Source organism: Haliotis rufescens, unplaced genomic scaffold, assembly GCF_023055435.1.
Source record: "Haliotis rufescens isolate VD_foot unplaced genomic scaffold, xgHalRufe1.0.p SCAF_18, whole genome shotgun sequence".
In the NCBI taxonomy this organism is placed as follows: domain Eukaryota; kingdom Metazoa; phylum Mollusca; class Gastropoda; order Lepetellida; family Haliotidae; genus Haliotis; species Haliotis rufescens.
In genome coordinates this window covers 244,729-263,003 of record NW_025963868.1, presented here as the reverse complement: position 1 = coordinate 263,003, position 18,275 = coordinate 244,729, and the positions used below count along the sequence as shown (strand labels likewise).

The 18,275-nt window shown below is 43.0% G+C and overlaps 1 protein-coding gene across 2 annotated transcripts in view; it reads left to right on the top strand.

Moving 5' to 3' along the window:
* Positions 1–305: 305 nt before the first annotated feature.
* LOC124148369 (dixin-like) overlaps positions 306–18,275 on the top strand; it is a 93,450-nt gene continuing 75,480 nt past the window's right edge. Inside the window, exon 1 of one of the 2 annotated variants that reach the window (XM_048398079.1) lies at positions 306–871. In XM_048398079.1, coding sequence (XP_048254036.1) covers positions 569–871 — 303 coding nt within the window. In that variant the 5' untranslated portion in view covers positions 306–568. The remainder of the gene's footprint in view (positions 872–18,275) is intronic. The other variant, XM_046519428.2, reaches the window with a different exon arrangement.

The following is an 18,275-nucleotide window of genomic DNA, read 5'->3' as shown; positions in this document are numbered from 1 at the left end:
AGATAACCCACTCACATTCCGTAAGGAAATTCTCCCAGAAGGTGGGTTCTTGTGTACCTTTTTACTCGCCAATGGAAGTGAACTGCATTGGTCGCAAGACGATCACCGAGAAGAGAAAAACCAAGGAATTGAAAAGTAGGGGGAATTTTGTCCATATGCCATATTCTACATAATTTGAGCCATGGTTAAGTGATGTCCATCTTTCGACATATGTTGCGATTTAATTATATCGAGTGACCTTTATTGTTGCTAAACGTGAAATCGATGTGCAATTTTCGCCGTTTTAGGCATTAATTCCATGGTGCGTCCTTGAGACTTACGTGTGTTTAGTTTTCACTGTGATGGAGTGAAAATCACAGGCTGATATTCAGTTGAATGGAATTACGACTGTGACTCTTTAATATGAGAGATATCAGCGACTGATATCCCGTTTTTGAAGTGTTTGAACAGGATATAATAACCATACTCAATGATGATATCACACCCCGATACCATGGTGCTTACTAATGATTGGACAACACGGCTCCTGTAGGACTCTAAGTCGTGTGATAATCCCTTATCACCCAGGATGATATCAGGGCAAAGGAAGTCGCCACTTATTGTACCCCACACGGAGAAATTCCTGAGGCTGGGGAGAAACACGCCGATACCCATCACCACGCCCGTCCCTTCAGACCCCCGCCTGTCCCCACGGGTGATGGTGGACGTCGACCTGTCGTTCGTCCGGCCCCAGAACGTGGATACTGCCACCGTTGTGAACCACTACCTCAGGAGTCGAACCCCGACCCCCTCCCCCCTGCTGTCCGACTCTGATACCTCACGAGAGGGGGAGGGGGCATGGGCGGGAAAGAAAGATATTCAAATAAAACAGGTGAGTGTTTTTTTGTAATTAAATCATATACGACAGTAAATGCAACCCCATTTTGTCGGGACCCGGCATGTCCGGAAACCTCTCTATACAGGACACGCACGCACGCACGCAGAGTCAAACCCTGTATGTTTGACGTACATGTATGAATACGTACGTACACTACCCGTGAAGATCCGTGTTAGAATAGGTGTTTAGCATGTTGTAAAAGAGGCGACTATGCTTGTAAGAGGCGACTAACGGGATCGGGTGGTCAGGCCGATGCGTGTCATGGCATCCAAATTTCGGAGATCGATGCTCATGATTTCAATCAAAGGATTGTGTGGTCTAGACTCGATTGGGGTGGTCGGGTAGCATAGTGGTTAAAGCGTTCGCTCGTCACGCCGAAGACCCGGGTTCGATTCCCGACATGGGTACAATGTGTGAAGCCCATTTCTGGTGTCCCCCGCCGTGATATTACTGGAATATTGCTAAAAGCGGCGTAAAACCAAACTCACTCACTCACCCTAGACTCGATTATTAACAGACTGCCGTCATATAGCTTGAATATTGCTGAGTGCGGCGTTAAACAACATGCAATCAAACAAAACGTAAAACGTATACGTACGTATTCAAACATGGATAGTCATTCATGTTTCCGAGCCTTTAAAATTATTCCCTGTTAGATTTTAGGAGACGTTTAATCTGCTCTCGATGATGCTAATAACTCGATGATATGTTCTCCCAAGTACAATGCCGTAAACACGTATACGCATATATATGCATTGGGCATGAGCTATTATCGCATGGCGATTCGTTTAACCAGACTATTCCCTGTACATGTACATGATGCCGTCCAGATTAACGAGGCTTTATTGTAATACGTTGAAGAAATGCTCTAGATAGCATGCAGGTTGTGTCTGTATTATGGTAAATGTGAGCCATGCTTTTTTCGTTTTGTTTAAAAAAAAAAAATCACATTAGGTGCCACGATTTTACAACCGACCCAACAAGACATCTTGGCTGGCTTAACGGGTCGTGGTATGTGCAGGTTTAGGAGACATGACTTGAGCAGTGCCATGTAAAATGAACATAAAAAAATGACAGAAGCCTTGAAAAAAAGACCATTAATTCCGTTTCATATCATTCTATGAGACATCATGATGGGTGAAAAAATAGGATATATGGACTTTAAAACAGTTTGCAATTGTCAGTACCTTAAATTCAGGCACTGACGTGAGTGAAACATGGTATACAAAGTCGGGGTCTGATGACGACAGCTCAAGTTGCTATGTATAGAGGACTCTTAATTATCTTTTTAAAGCATAAATTATCAGATATTTCTCCATTTACATTTGAAGACATTAACGATACAAATCAAGCTAAACGACGTGTAAAGTGTTCTGGAGGCCATCAGTTGCTGGAGGCATTTGTCTGAATCAGGTGGCGTGTTTCCATCCAATAAGATCAGTGCTTAACCTAGCCTGGTTCCCTGGGTGTGCTGCGCTGGCGCTACACTGCAGCCCCAGCGCAACATACCCAGGGAACCTGGCTGTGCTTGTCGCAGCCTATTAATGTAGCATGCAATAGGATGTCGTGAAGTGGACGAGCAGCGACGGGTAGACTGGCCGATCCTTGCTGTTGTCTGCATGTCTGTCATGTTCGGTTGTGTTGATGTGATAGCTTGACATATTCCCAGGGTGGCACGGCGGTCACAGCTTCCGCTCGTCACGCTTAGGACCGGGTTCGATTTTCCGCATGGCGGCAGTTTGTGACGAGGAATGTATGGGTACTCCGTCTTTATAGATCGACGTAAAATATCACTCACTCACTCACTAACTCATCATCTTCGAGGCGGTCGACTTGTTGCTTCGTAACTTTTTTGTTAAAGTTTATTTCCAATGTCTACAAATACTTAAGAAAATATACTTAAATACTTCCTGTCAGAATGATCACTTTTGTTGAAGTTATATATTTGTTTGTAAAATACGCTTTTGTACCACCGTGGGTGGTTCCATCAGAATAAATTTATGAGTAAAACGTAAAAAACAGAGCTGTGTTGTCAAATGCGGAAGATAGACGGGAGATACGGGGTAAACGTCAAGCTCGGAAAGACCCTAGCCCTTTGTCCGATACTATCCTGCAGGTCAAGGTCGAACGTCGGGGTCACATAATTTTTATCTTTCTAGATATTTGGGACAAGAGGGTTCGGTACAGTGTTCTTAGTTTGAAATACAGTAAACTACGGTTATAACGAACTCAAAGAGACCACTTATTTTAGTTCCTAATAACCGTAGTTCGTTATAGGCATATATACAGCATTTATACAACAAATGGTCGGGACTAAAAAATAAGTTCGTTATATCGGTCAGTTCGTTATAAGCGTGTTCGTTATAAACGTACTTTACTGTAATCTATTTTTGTGTGAAGCGATGGATGTCTTTGGATTATCTTGCACCGACGGTGCATATGTAGCGTCCATACAATATCCGAGTCCCGTGCTGGGATTCGATCCACGAACTTCTGATCGCCTTGTCCGCGTGACTAAAGAAGTTAACCCCATTACCAAGCTGACATGGTATCTGTCATATGTGAATACAGACACTTGCGGATGTACCGAAATCGTATACAGCGAATAGTCTGATGTGACGAACCCATTTCAGTCCATCAATGATTGGTTATAAATATAAAACGTTAACGCAAGGAAATAACTAGCCTCGATAACCTGTCGTAACAGATTGCATTGGGCGTTAAAGACAAACAGGGGACACGGGTGGCCCAGTCGTCTAAGGCGCCGCGATTCGCTGTGCAGAGTTGCGTCCCTTGGGCACGTCAGAAACCTATGATTGTTGGTTTGAATCCCGGTTCGCCCCGATTATGTTTCTAGGTTTGTCAGCACCATACCCGTGCTCGTGGGTTTCACCGAAGTGGTAAACGTCTGAGACCTGCATCACTTCGGGCTTTCCTCCCACATTAAGCTGACACGCCGCGATATAACTGTAATACTGTTAAAAGCGGCGTTAAACCCAACTCACTCACTCACTAAAGACAAACAGTAGTGAAAACTATATGAATGGATCACTGAAAGTCTGTGATGACGTCACCAACTCGAGAATCAACATGACCTGTGGTATACACGTAAAAGGCGAACTACGGGTATCACGAACTGTCTGTGAGTTCGATATACCCGATATATGGTTTGTTCGTTGTTTAACGCCGCACTGAGCACTATTCCAGATATATAAGGCGGTCTGTAAATAATCGAGTCTGGACCAGACAATCCAGTGATTGACATGAGCATCTATCAACGCAATCGGGATACGATGACATGCATCAACCAAGTCAGCGTGTGTCCATCTGTAACGCAGATACACTGTCAATGGTCAGGGCGTCTACAGATAGTCGCACGTGAACTTCTGGTATAACTGAATATGTCAATGTGAAGGAACACAAAGAAAAATAGAAATAACAAAAGTGCTTCTGGTTGTGATCTCGTGAAGTCTCGCGAGACAGGCAGATCAACAATGAGATCTAGCCTCGATGCATTGACCTTTCTGGTTAGACTTTCTGTTACCCGTGGGGATTTCGTGTCAGAATTGGTCCCCACTCCCAGCATCCCATGCCGTAAAAGTGACTATGCTTGTTGTAAAAGGCGACTAACGGGATCGGGTGGTCAGGCTCGCTGACTTGGTTAATGCATGTCATCGATCTGAATTGCGTGGATCGATGCTCAGGATATCAATCACTGGAATGTCTGGTCAAGACTCGATTATTTACAGACCGCCGTCATACAGCTGGAATATTTCTGAGTGCGGCCTTAAACAACAAACCAACCAACCAACCAACCCAGCATCCCATCGTAAGAGGCGAAAAGGTGGATCGAGTGGCCACGGTGACTCGGTTGATGCATGTCATCGTATCTCAGTTGCGTAGATCGATGCTTATAATGTCAATCACTTGATTGTCTGCCCAGACTCGAATATTTACAGACCGTCGTCATACAGCTGAAATATGTCTGAGTATGGCGTTAAACAAAACAATACAATCGTGGCTCCTAAAGACTTCCTTTGTCACACCCAACTCAAGAATTATTCGTTTGATTGTTTTGAATTTGAAAAAAACAATATCACTGCCAATTCCATTCAGGTAAAATATTTTTTTGCTGTTCACATTTTAAAAAAAAATCATGATTGCCCCACACTGTGAGGTTTGTTTTGGTCGGAGATGCTAGCATTGCACAGATTGGCCACATTCCCTATTCCTTAACTAAACTGTGGCGGTGTTTGCATGACATCAAAGGACTTTCACCTGTGCATTGTGTGAGTCACGCGTATTTGATCCCCCGCCTGCCGTGGGTTAAGAAGTTACACATTGTTATACAACGTTACCTGACCCCTGATGACGCCATGATTAACGTTCGTGTCCATGTTTGCGTGGTGTTGGTCTTCGTTAATGGGAATCACCGCACAAGCTTACTGTTAAAGTCTTCAGCTGGGCACCGGTGTTTGGGTAGTGTGTTACCCCCACGGTGATTCCATCGAGCGGACAGATTTCACGTATCATTTGGACCCCCCGCTGAAAACAAGTCAGCTTGATTCTGCCTAAATTGACTTTCACTGACAAATCCGTAGACATTTTATCCCACACCTCGGTGTTCTCAACCCAAAACAAATTAGACCTGCTTCTCGTCACATTTTAACCAAACCAATGCCCTTTCCCTTTGATATCATGTTTCCATGGATACATTGTAGTCTATTGTGTGCGGTACCGGTGCTTGGGTATTTGTTACAGCCCCTGTGATTCGATACAGTAGATATTTTACGCCAAAAATGTTGTTCCATTGAAGCCGTTCTTCGTTGGATATTGAGCGGTACCGGTGCATGGGTATTTGCTACGGCCACTGTGAATCGATGAGTAGATATTTTTCGCCAAAATTGTGGATCCATTGAAACCGTTCTTCATTAGATAGTGGGGGCGGTCGGGTAGCCTAGTGGTTAAAGCGTTAGCTCGTCACGCCGAAGACCCGGGTTCGATTCCCAACATGGGTACAATGTGTGAAGCCCATTTCTGGTGTCCCCCGCCGTGATATTGCTGGAATATTGCTAAAAGCGGCGTAAAACCAAACTCACTCATTCACTCATTGGATATTGAGCTGTGTTTTACGCTTGGAACAGTATTTCTTTTATATCTCGGCATTCGTTCGTTCCAATGTTTGGCTATATGTTCCAACCCCGTTAATTCGATCCGGGGGACAGATTTCGTCAGGGTATTTGTCATCCCTCGAATCGCGATTCCCTTATAATACAAGTCTGTTTTGATGGTATGAGACACACGCATGTGATTATTACATGCTCTGATTTCATGCGGTACATATACCATTTACATCATATAAATTTTCGTCTGTGGGATTATTTTGCGTTCGTTATTGAATTTTTCATTTTGTCCAATGTCGTTATTGAATTTGTAAGGTTGGCAATCGCACATTCCATCCCCTTTTAGGATATCGACCTTGTAGTGTTTTGCCATCAGTAGCGGGCCCTGTGTTGTGTCTCCCACATCCCAGAAAATAAATTATTTGGCAAGTCTAGATTGCCTCAGCTAAATTAATTATTTTTCTGGGGCTCCATAAGGATATTATTTGTATTTTGTATTTTGTAGATATATATTTTTAATTAAGATAATTTTATTTCTGGGACTAAATGTCAGTCTAACAGTGTATTCATGTCCCAGGGCTGTACACAGACTTTCTCAAGACGCGAAACGGCTCTCACGTTAGCAAGGCCGTAGTGAACTTTTTCACACACACACACACACACACACACACACACGACTGGCTACGGCACTGGTTAGACGCATGGCAGGACATTTGTCAGTGTCGAGAGACAGGTCCACGTTCATTTAGCTATGTAACTTGCTGACTGGCCAAGACTATTCCACAATTTCAGCACCCGGTGACACGGAGATATGCACTGTGGGGTTGTGTAACGTGCATAGTTACTTGTGATATATATTCATGCTTTGGCTATCGATCGATTTTAAAGGATTTAAGTTGTGCTTAATTCTATGACCCAAGTAGGAGACGAATTTATGAGTATCTTTGATCCTGAGGATCAACATGGCGCAAAGAACTTTTGTAACATACATATCTATTAGTGCACGTACCTATACTGCCATAGAACGCACAAATGTAACCCAAAAGGTACAACATTGTAGATTGCATGTGGTACCTTCAGAATCAGGAATGAAAATATGGCACATCGCAGTTTAATATTTATATAAAATAAAAGAAGAAAACAACATTATGAAAACAAAACTAGTTATATGTTTTCACACCAAAGACTTCCTAAAACATTTGTCATTGTTTTTAAGGGTGAAGGGGTATTAGTCGACACGATCAAAGTGGTGTACATGATACTGTTGATAAAGTGAGTTGTGGGTATGGTTTAACGCCGCTTTTAGCAATATTCCAGCAATATCACGGCGGGGGACACTAGAAATGGGCTTCACACATTGTACCCATGTCGGGAATCGAACCCGGGTCTTCAGCGTGACGAGCGAACGCTTTAACCACTAGGCTACCCGACCGCCCCCTGTTGATAAAGAGGTTATCACACTTGTGTGTTTGGGGATGGTAATTATTCTGTATTAGGAATAAATATTGTATTTTGCGGCCTTTGGCGATCCTGTATTTTGAAAAAAACATTGTATTTAGCGAGCTTTGGCGATCCTGTATTAGGAATAAACATTGTATTAAGCGAGCTTTGGCGATCCTGTTTTAGGAATAAACACTGTTTTTAGCGAGTCTTGGCGATCCTGTTTTAAGAATAAACACTGTTTTTAGCGAGTCTTGGCGAGCTAAATACATAGTGTGTATTCCTAACACAGGATATTTACCATCCCCAAACACACAAGCGTGATAACCTCTTTATCATATGATGTCATTCTTCAATTCTGTGCTCGAAAACATTCTTCCCATGTCTCACTTCCCATGTGTCAGCTGAGTGAGTGAGTGAGTTGGGTTTAACGCCGCTTTTAACATTATTACAGTTATATCGCGGCGTATCAGCTTAATGTGAGGGAAGCCCGAAGTGATGCAGGTCTTAGACGTTTACCACTTCGGTGAAACCCACGAGCACGGGTATGATGCTGACAAACCTAGAAACATAATCGGGGTGAACCGGGATTCGAACCCACAATCATAGGTTCCTTGTGTGCCCAAGGGACGCAACTCTGCATAGCGAATCGCAGCGCCTTAGACGACTGGGCCACCCGTGTCCACGAGTGTCTTTTGATATCAAATATATCAACGTGTATTTCATATCAAAAGACGCTCGGATGAGATTTTATTTATCATCCAATATCATTCTTAAATCGAAATACGCCAAAAAGGATATCAGTGATTATGAAAGCGATTTTTACAGCGTAAATATTGCTTGATCTCACCAAAACGATATTCCTCGTGGGAACCAGTTTTGGATGATAATGATTTTTATCAGCTACGTCATTATATTGTCTGAGCTGTCGGTGTTTATCACATCGACCTGTTGAGTGACGTCATAATGTGTGTGACGTCAGGGGAAACAATGGCTTCAGGCACTTTGAGTGTTAATACATTACGACTTTGTTTACACTGCCTAGCGTGACAGAATAAACACTAAATGTGGCGGCCTCTTTGTTGACGAGGGGAGAAATAATCTACCCTGCACATAATCCATCAATACGGGATATAATCTGTCATTACCCTGTCAGGAGCCCGTTCGAGATGTCGACAAACAAAAATGATCGTCAGTTAACTGTCACCAGCGGTTAACAAAGGCACATAGAATACGCGACATAATTAGTGCACCCCATTGTCTCTCTTCACTTCAATGGACCGCCTCCGTGGTCTAGTGGTAGAGCGTCCGCCCAGAGAGCGGAAGGATCGGGGTTCCATCCGCGGCCGCGTCATACCAAAAGACGTTAAAAGATGGTACTTGTTGTTACCCTGTCTGGCGCTCGGCATTAAGGGGCTAAAACAAGGACTGGTCGTCTCGGAGTCTGGATATTGTGTCTGAGTGGGGTTTTCATGTTAAACTGCAGCATGGTATCTCAGTGAGCTGGCACTATAAATCGGCATCAGTCCGGACTAGAACAAGCAGCCACACACACATTAGAAATGGGCTTGTTGTCATGGTTGCGTTATGCTTCTTCCGTCATGGTATATAATTAATAGATTCCGGGTTAGAATAGGTCTTCAGCAACCCATGCTTGTCGTAAAAGGCGACTAACGTGTGCGACTAACGGGATCTGGTGGTCAGGCTCGCTGACTTGGTTGATGCATGTCATCGATCCCAATTGCTTGGATCGATGCTCATGATATCAATCACTGGATTGTCTGGTCCAGACTCGATTATTTACAGACGGCCGTCATATAGTTGGAATATTGCTGAGTGCGGCGTTAAACAACAAACCAACCAACCATATAATTAATATACCAGTCTCAGGGCTTATCGCTGCCCTGAACATTATATCAACGTCACGGCCTGCCATCTTAATTCTGCGAGCCCGGAGCGACGTGGGTCTACCCCATGACAGTGAGTTCTGACTCTCGATCAAGGAATCCTGACACACCTAAGGGGCGCAACTCTGCACTGCGGCTTGCGGCGCCTTAGACGAACGGTCCTCTGTGGCCACATATCGCAATCCTTCTCTCTACAGTTATTGGGCGAGAGGCCCCACGTGGTATGGGGTTGTTCTGTACATGTTTCAAACATCAAGCTAACAGTTGATATGGCATGTATTCAACCCGCACTCCTGCCTACGTGTGTATTACTGATCTGTGTATGCATAGCGTAAGCGTCCTGGTATAAATAACAGACGCGTACAATAACGTCGTTCTATAAACAACTCTAAAGGTTATTGAAGTGTTTGAATATATCTTTTTCACAGACGGTAATACCAACATGTGTTTTTGTTGTGACAGTCCAGTATCGTGTGACGGATATCATCTTTATGTCCAAACTTTCGATGAAAAGAAGACAGAAAACGCTTTAAGTGATTTTGTGCAAGATATGGCTCTTCTCATAATTTCAGTGAGATATGACTTCTCTCTTCACTGCAGTGGGATGTCACTGTTATCTTCACTGCCAGTAAGATATCACTATAGTGTTCATATTGTGGTATATCAGTTGTCACACAGAGGATTTCATTTGCCAGTATGATAAATGATATATGATAAATTGATTTATTACCCATAGGGTTAGAAATAACAGAGTTCGTATTTCTAGGACAGCGGTGGTGATCAGTGCGTTTTTCTTAAGGGGAGCTCAAAAGAATTAAGAAATAATCGGTAATAAATACATAATAACACTCACATGTGTGTCATACTGATTTTACGAAACTCGTTTAAGAATTCATGTATTACCCTCTATCAGGAAATACAAGAATTCTGACAGTCGTTTCGAAAAATCAGTATGACACACATCTTGTATAGTTAATCTCTATTCAGGACCGCCTCCGTGGTCTAGTGGTAGAGCGTCCGCCCGGAGAGCGGAAGGTCCGATCCCCGACCGCGTCAAACCAAAAGACGTTAAAAGATGGTACTTGTTGTTACCCTGTCTGGCGCTCGGCATTAAGGGGCTAAAACAAGGACTGGTCGGCTCGGAGTCAGTATACTGTGTCTGAGTGGGGTATTCATGTTAAACTGTGGCATGGTATCTCAGTGAGCTAGCACTATAAATCGGCATCAGTCCGGACTAGTACAAGCAGCCACACACACACGTGCATGCTCGTCGCTATATAAGTGCAATAATCTTGGACGCGACGTTAAACCCCATTTCACCTCACCTCACATCATCTCTGTTTATTGCATTGATGAGGAAAAAAAGAACGAGTTCGGGCGATGGACACGAGTGTTGAAATTGACAACCAATCGCGTTAGTCATCGGGAGGGGATTGGGTGTCCACAATGTCGGACCCGGGAGCGAGGGAAGAACTGCACGGTGATTGGTGCATTCCTCGGCTATAATACTATTCATTTATGTACATGACCTTTGAAGATCCGGGATAGAATAGGTCTTCAGCAACCCGTGCTTGCTGTAAAAGAGACTGTGCTTGTCGTAAAAGGCGACTAACGGGATCGGGTGGTCAGGCTCGCTGACTTGGTTGATGCATGTCATCAATCCCAATTGGGCGGATTGATGCTCATGATGTCAATCACTGGATTGACTGTTCCAGACTCAATTATGTACAGACCACTGTCATATAGCTGGAATATTGCTTGGTGTGTCGTTAAACAACAAACAAACATTCCCTTCTGTAACTCGCTACCGACCAACTCCTCCTCCTCCCCCCCCCCCCCCCCCCCCCCCTGTACATAGCAAGGCTCTAATATACATTTTATGACATGGATCCCCACGTGGAAGCAGCAATATCCCCACTTTAAAGCATAAACATACCCTGATCCTCAAACACAACAAAGTCAGCCGTCCCTTTGATCATATTAATATTGAACTATTACAGCCCTATCTGGACGGTGATTCCAAATTTATGGGTGGGAATGTTGACATGACGAAACAAAGTGATGGTCAGACAATGGTGACCTGTGTACATGGTCACGTGATACTTGACCTCGCGCACACAGACGGGTATTGATGAGTTATCGCGCTGTCGGGCGGTATTTGGCGGCCCGGTGGGCAATCACAGGTCTTCAAATTCATCCCCACTCGCCCCTTTCCGTAAACTGCAAGAAGACTCGTCCCCCTATCGATGAATGTTATGTGCGAAAATACGACAAACCAATCAGAATGCGCGTATGATTTCAAATTCTTCGTCAAAGAATCCCTCAGAAATAATTTTTAATTTTACATATGTCTTGCATCTAAAAATACCCAAGACTTATTTAAATGTATTCAATCATACTGTATAATTCCGATTGTCCCGATGTGCTTTAAATTGCATCTGATATATATATAATATATGGGGAAAATGTGTAAACCATTACGCAACGAGTTGACAATTGTTTTAGGTATGCCCGTTTGCGCTAAGACGGAATTCGGTCGCAAAAATGGCCATGAGAAGGGCACGAGTCGCTATTCGGCTTGTCCCGGAATAACACGAGTTGGTCATGAATGAGGTTTTCAGCGACATTCAGATTTTATCGACCGTCTCCGTCAGGGTCTATTGTTTTACTGTGTATGTACATTCAGATCATTCCGGAGTGAATCGACGTTCATAATCTTCGCACACTGAAATACCCCCTTATCCCACTGAGTGCTATTATATGCTTATCTGATTATAATACCGTGATGCAATGGAGTTTACACAGAGGGTCTATGAGGCGTCGAGGATTGTGTTTATGTGTACCCAGTCCGGGCGAGTCTGGACGCCTGAAATCTATACCCAGGGCACGCACTTAACAAACAGGGTCCTCCCGTTTTTACTCCTTCACGTTTTTTACATATGTCGTATTCTACTTTGTTAATGTTGGCAATTTTGACATGGTATGACAACATGTTTTTGATTGCATTATTTTGTCTTTGATGTTTACGAACATGGATGAAATGCAAATAATCTAATTGTACGTTTTTGTTGAGTAAACATTTTTTTATACAAGTGAAAGTATTTGCTGGTACAAACTGATGCTGCTGCAATATCAAATTTCAATTTTGGACTCGTTACCAAAAGCACCAAGGATTCTCTCCGTTTGCATCTTCCCGAGGTAAGGGAGTTAACTGACTATAAAAGTCCAGTTTCCACCCTTGCCGAACTAGGCTGGTATTATGGAGTTACATTTTGGCTGGACTAACGAGTCTATGCATAGTCAAATCAAAATCGCGCACCGAAATCTAAATCCGGTTCGTAAACTGTCTTGCAGATTTCGGTCGATTGCATGATTTGCAAAGCATGTGCACCGCCGACTCGTTGTCAACAGACATTTTCCAAGTCTTGTCACGTTTGTAATCAAGGTGCTCCCGTGATTTGATGCATTTCGCGATGTCAGACCCGTTTTATCACAATATAGATCTTGATTATCGATCAGATCGTCTTGACTGGGCGCCGCCATTTTGTTTGAAACAAATGCAAGTGATACGAGAGGTGGAATCTGATTGGTCCATAGGAGAGGCTTATAAGGGACATAACTCGTAATAACCACTGGTGGCGCTACGATCTAGCCCAGTAATTCCAGCCTAGTTCGGCAAGGGTGGAAACTGGACTTTTACAGTCAGTTAACTCCCTTGCCTCGGGAAAATGCTCCCTTTGCTGTGACGTCATAGACTGTGTAACCGCCATGTGTATGGCCATGGGAAGTTGTCACTGGTTGAAAGTTGTTGTCATCGTGGGGTTTAATTATGTGAATTACGTGTGCTCTCATGTAATACCAAACGTTATATCCTTACCAGGCAGGTAACAGGTAGATGAGATCATCCTTTAGGGAATGCGGCGTAAAATCCTACTCGCTCACTCATTTCGGGAATCGAACCCTCATGTATGCGGAAATAAACGAACCGTTTAACTTAAACGAACCTAGATCACGAATCAAACACCACGACGTTCACGCGGAGAGATAGACCACCACGTTGCTGGGGCTAAGGTCGTCGTGTAACGCCAACAGCACGGACAGCTTAAACCGCACACTTAGGAGTAAATATTTTTCTTGTAAACCTGTCAATACACTTGAGAAATGCTAAAGATATCAACTAATACCACTAGCCGGTTCATTGTCAACTGTTATCTAACAACTTTTGAAACCCGACAACAATTCCTACCCAGTGACTCACGCTAAACATGTACAGTATTACCCATCTATCATTTTACGTTGTTACCGCACCACAGAAGGGGAGATAAGTGAATTCAGGATGAATGCGACGCCTATACCCAGCAACACTTATCTCCCCTAGCCTCAACGGGCAATTTGAAAGCTGATCTCAGCTCCGTGACAAATTCAAGTTGAATGTGCTGTAAGATTAAGGGGGATAATCCTGTATTATCGGGCCTTCTGAAGTAGATTCCAAATGCTTGACCCCGATATAGTTGTTTCAAGCATAGGTGGAATTTCAAGTAATTTATCACCCCGACTAAATTCCGTCATTGCTATGCAAGTAACAAGTGTATATGCGTGGGTCAATATTGGGAGATCGATTTAGCAGGAACTGTAAGCTGATGACGGGCGGATGAACACAATACGGCAGTAGACGTGTGCAGACATATTTGAACAAATATTGAACTTTTTTTTATACAAATAAGCAGTAGCCCGAAGCAAGAACTATTAACTTTCTTGGTGGAATTAATACACTTATACAGTAAATCATTTGTATACAATTTGATATTCATTGAGTAAATGCAGGTGTTTTCATTGTTGATGTGTCCGAAACCTATGATGATAGGTTCGAATCAAATAATCGCCCTGATTGTGATTGTTGAATTTTGTCAGCACTGTACCCGTGTTCCATTCGTGACCAACTCGTGTTATTCCGGGACAAGCCGAATAGCGACTCGTGCCCCTCTCATTGCCATTTTGCGCGACCGGGTTCCGTCTTAGCGCAAACGGGCATACCTAAAACCATTGTCAACTCGTTGTGTAATGGTTCACATATATTTCCCCATATATTATATATATTTCAGATGCAATTTAAAGCACATCGGGACGTGCGGAATTATACAGTGTGATTGATTAACTGTGTCTTGGGTATATTTTTAGACGCAAGACATATGTAAAATAAAAAAAATTATTTCTGAGGGATTATTTGATGAAGAACTTGAAATCATACGCGCATTCTGATTGGTTTGTCGTATTTTCGCACATAACATTCATCGATAGGGGGACGAGTCTTCTTGCAGGTTACGGAAAGGGGCGAGTGGTGACGAATGCCCGTGTTCGTGTGTTTCCGTTAAAGTGGTCACGTGACAGTTCGGCATCCCAGTTCGGTATTCTTTCCCGGAGTCCCCGCGTGTTTGAATGTACTCAGATACGACAGTTAATGCCTTTTGTTACTAAATCATTTCATTATACAGCTCAGTGTAAAAGACTGAGCAATATTTTCATTGCAGTGAACATGACAATTGATATTACACTGCAGTGAACATAACACTTGATATTACACTGCAGTGAACATAACACTTGATATTACACTGCAGTGAACATAACACTTGATATTACACTGCAGTGAACGTTACACTTGATATTTCACTGCAGTGAACATAACACTTGATATTACACTGCAGTGAACATAACACTTGATATTTCACTGCAGTGAACATAACACTTGATATTTCATTGCAGTGACCATAACACTTGATATTTCACTGCAGTGAACATAACACTTGATATTACACTGCAGTGAACATAACACTTGATATTACACTGCAGTGACCATAACACTTGATATTTCACTGCAGTGAACATAACACTTGATATTACACTGCAGTGAACACGACACTTGATATTACACTGCAGTGAACATGACACTTGATATTTCACTGCAGTGAACATAACACTTGATATTACACTGCAGTGAACACGACACTTGATATTACACTGCAGTGAACATAACACTTGATATTACACTGCAGTGAACACGACACTTGATATTACACTGCAGTGAACATAACACTTGATATTACACTGCAGTGAACATAACACTTGATATTACACTGCACTGACTGCAGTGAACATAACACTTGATATTTCACTGCAGTGAACACAAGACTTGATATTTCACTGCGGTGAACACAAGACTTGATATTTCACTGCTGTGAACACAAGACTTGATATTTCAGTGCGGTGAACGATGCATGCCATCGATTGTTCCGAATGACACCGGAAGTTGATCCTCTACCATCGTGAAATACGTCCATAGAGAATGGCTTACAACTAGCAGGTCGATCAACTTAGTCATTAATGATATATTAATCCCATTGCAGATACTCACACTCTATTGATACTAAGTCTTTAATCGATGACAGAGCTAGCTCAGAGGGGAATAAATTCGAAGAAATAATCTTTTTTCTTGTCGAGATTGAAGGCGATACATGATTATTTTACTGAGATGTATGTGGACAATCAGCGTCCATTTGCAACAACTGACAAAAGCAACGTTCTTAGTGATATGTCCTGGACTCAATGATCTCTTTATTTAAGGCCAGTGTTTTTACCGTAAATATCGTCATAACTGAACCTGGTCCGGGCCAACTAGCGGTTAATATTGGCCTTTATTTAAGGCCAGTGTTTTTACCGTAATATCGTCATAACTGAACCTGGTCCGGGCCAACTAGCGGTTAATATTGGCCTTTATTTAAGGCCAGTGTTTTTACCGTAATATCGTCATAACTGAACCTGGTCCGGGCCAACTAGCGGTTAATATTGGCCTTTATTTTAGGCCAGTGTTATTACCTTAAATATCGTCATAATTGAACCTTGTCCAGGCCAACTAATGGTTAATATTGGCCTTTATTTAAGGCCAGTGTTTTTACCGTAATATCGTCATAACTGAACCTGGTCCGGGCCAACTAGCGGTTAATATTGGCCTTTATTTAAGGCCAGTGTTATTACCGTAAATATCGTCATAATTGAACCTGGTCCGGGCCAACTAGCGGTTAATATTGGCCTTTATTTAAGGCCAGTGTTATTACCGTAAATATCGTGATAACTGAACCTGGTCCGGGCCAACTAGCGGTTAATATTGGCCTTTATTTAAGGCCAGTGTTATTACCGTAAATATCGTCATAACTGAACCTGGTCCAGGCCAACTAGCGGTTAATATTGGCCTTTATTTAAGGCCAGTGTTATTACCGTAATATCGTCATAATTCAACCTGGTCCAGGCCAACTAGCGGTTAATATTGAGAGCACCGATCCCAGGGATAGCGATAAACCAGGACAGTTGCTCTTCTATATCGGACGTCCTTGCTTCATCCCCTATGTAAGTTGACTGTAATCAGTGTTTAAAATGCCCGCCTGCCCGATAGTCCGAGACTGCCTATTTTGTTGACGGACGGTCAGTTCTGAAATGTTGCCCGATAATCGGGTTATTATTGTATTACTTAAATTTCCTAAGCATTCTAGTTTTTAATTAATGTAAGTGGTAAATTAACTGTAAACGTTAAACATATTATTCAGTCACTTCCGCTTATTTTGATATCAAGATTCTGCCTTGATACTATTCCTTTATCCTATGACCGCCTCCGTGATCTAGTGGTAGAGCGTCCGCCCGGAGAGCGGAAGGTCCGGGGTTCGATGCCCTGTCGCGTCATACTAAAAGACGTTAAAAGATGGTACTTGTTGTTACCCTGTCTGGTCGGCTCGGAGTCAGTATACTGTGTCTGAGTGGGGTATTCATGTTAAACTGCGGCATGGTATCTCAGTGGGCTATCACTATAAATCGGCATCAGTCCGGACTAGTACAAGCGGCCCGTGAAGACGCCGGGGTAGAATAGGTCTTCAGCAACCCATACTTGCCGTAAAAGGTGAGTATGCCTGTCGTAAAAGGCGACTAACGGGATCGGGTGGTCAGGCTCGCTGACTTGGTTGATACATGTCATCGATCCCAATTGCGTGGATCGATGCTCATGATATTAATCACTGGATTGTCTGGTCCAGATTCGATTATTTACAGACCGCCGTCATATAGCTGGAATATTGCTGAGTGCGGCGTTAAACAACAAACCAACCAACTAGTACAAGCAGCCACACACACGTGCAGGCACGCCGCTATATAAGTGCAAAAGTCTTGGACGCGACGTTAAACCCAATTTCACCTCACCACCTTTATCCTATTGGTGGGGGCACGGGTGGCCCAGTCGTCTAAGGCGACGCGATTCGCTGTGCAGAGTTGCGTCCCTTGGCACGCCAGAAACCTATGATTGTGGGTTCGAATCCCGGTTCGCCCCGATTATGTTTCTAGGTTTGTCAGCACCATACCCGTGCTTGTGGGTTTCATCGAAGTGGTAAACGTCTGATACCTGCATCACTTCGGGCTTTCCTCTCACATTAAGCTGACATGCCGCGATATAACTGGAATACTGTTGAAAGCGGCGTAAAACCCAACTCACTCACTCACTATCCTATTGGTACCTGTGTTCGATAGGCAAGAACATTTTGGACTGGCAACATTTTATCTGGTCTAGTAACTTTGCAGTGTTGCCAGTCCGGTTGTCTGGCTGAAATTTTAGGGGATTTTACACTGCTGTAATTATGTAAATAGTTTTTTACTGAATTCGGATTCTCCTTTGTTTAAAGTAGATACTACTGTGTTTCCGCGCCATGATGTATACGATCTCCATGCAGGGGAGGTACTTTTCTGTTATTGCCTTTGTGTTGTGAGTCTTTTATTAACGTATAGGTAAAAATAGCCATTGCTGTTATTGATATTGATGATTTTACGATTTTCACGTTTACAATCAATAAACTTTCATCCTTTAAATATCATACACGCCCTGTACCCCTCAAGTGT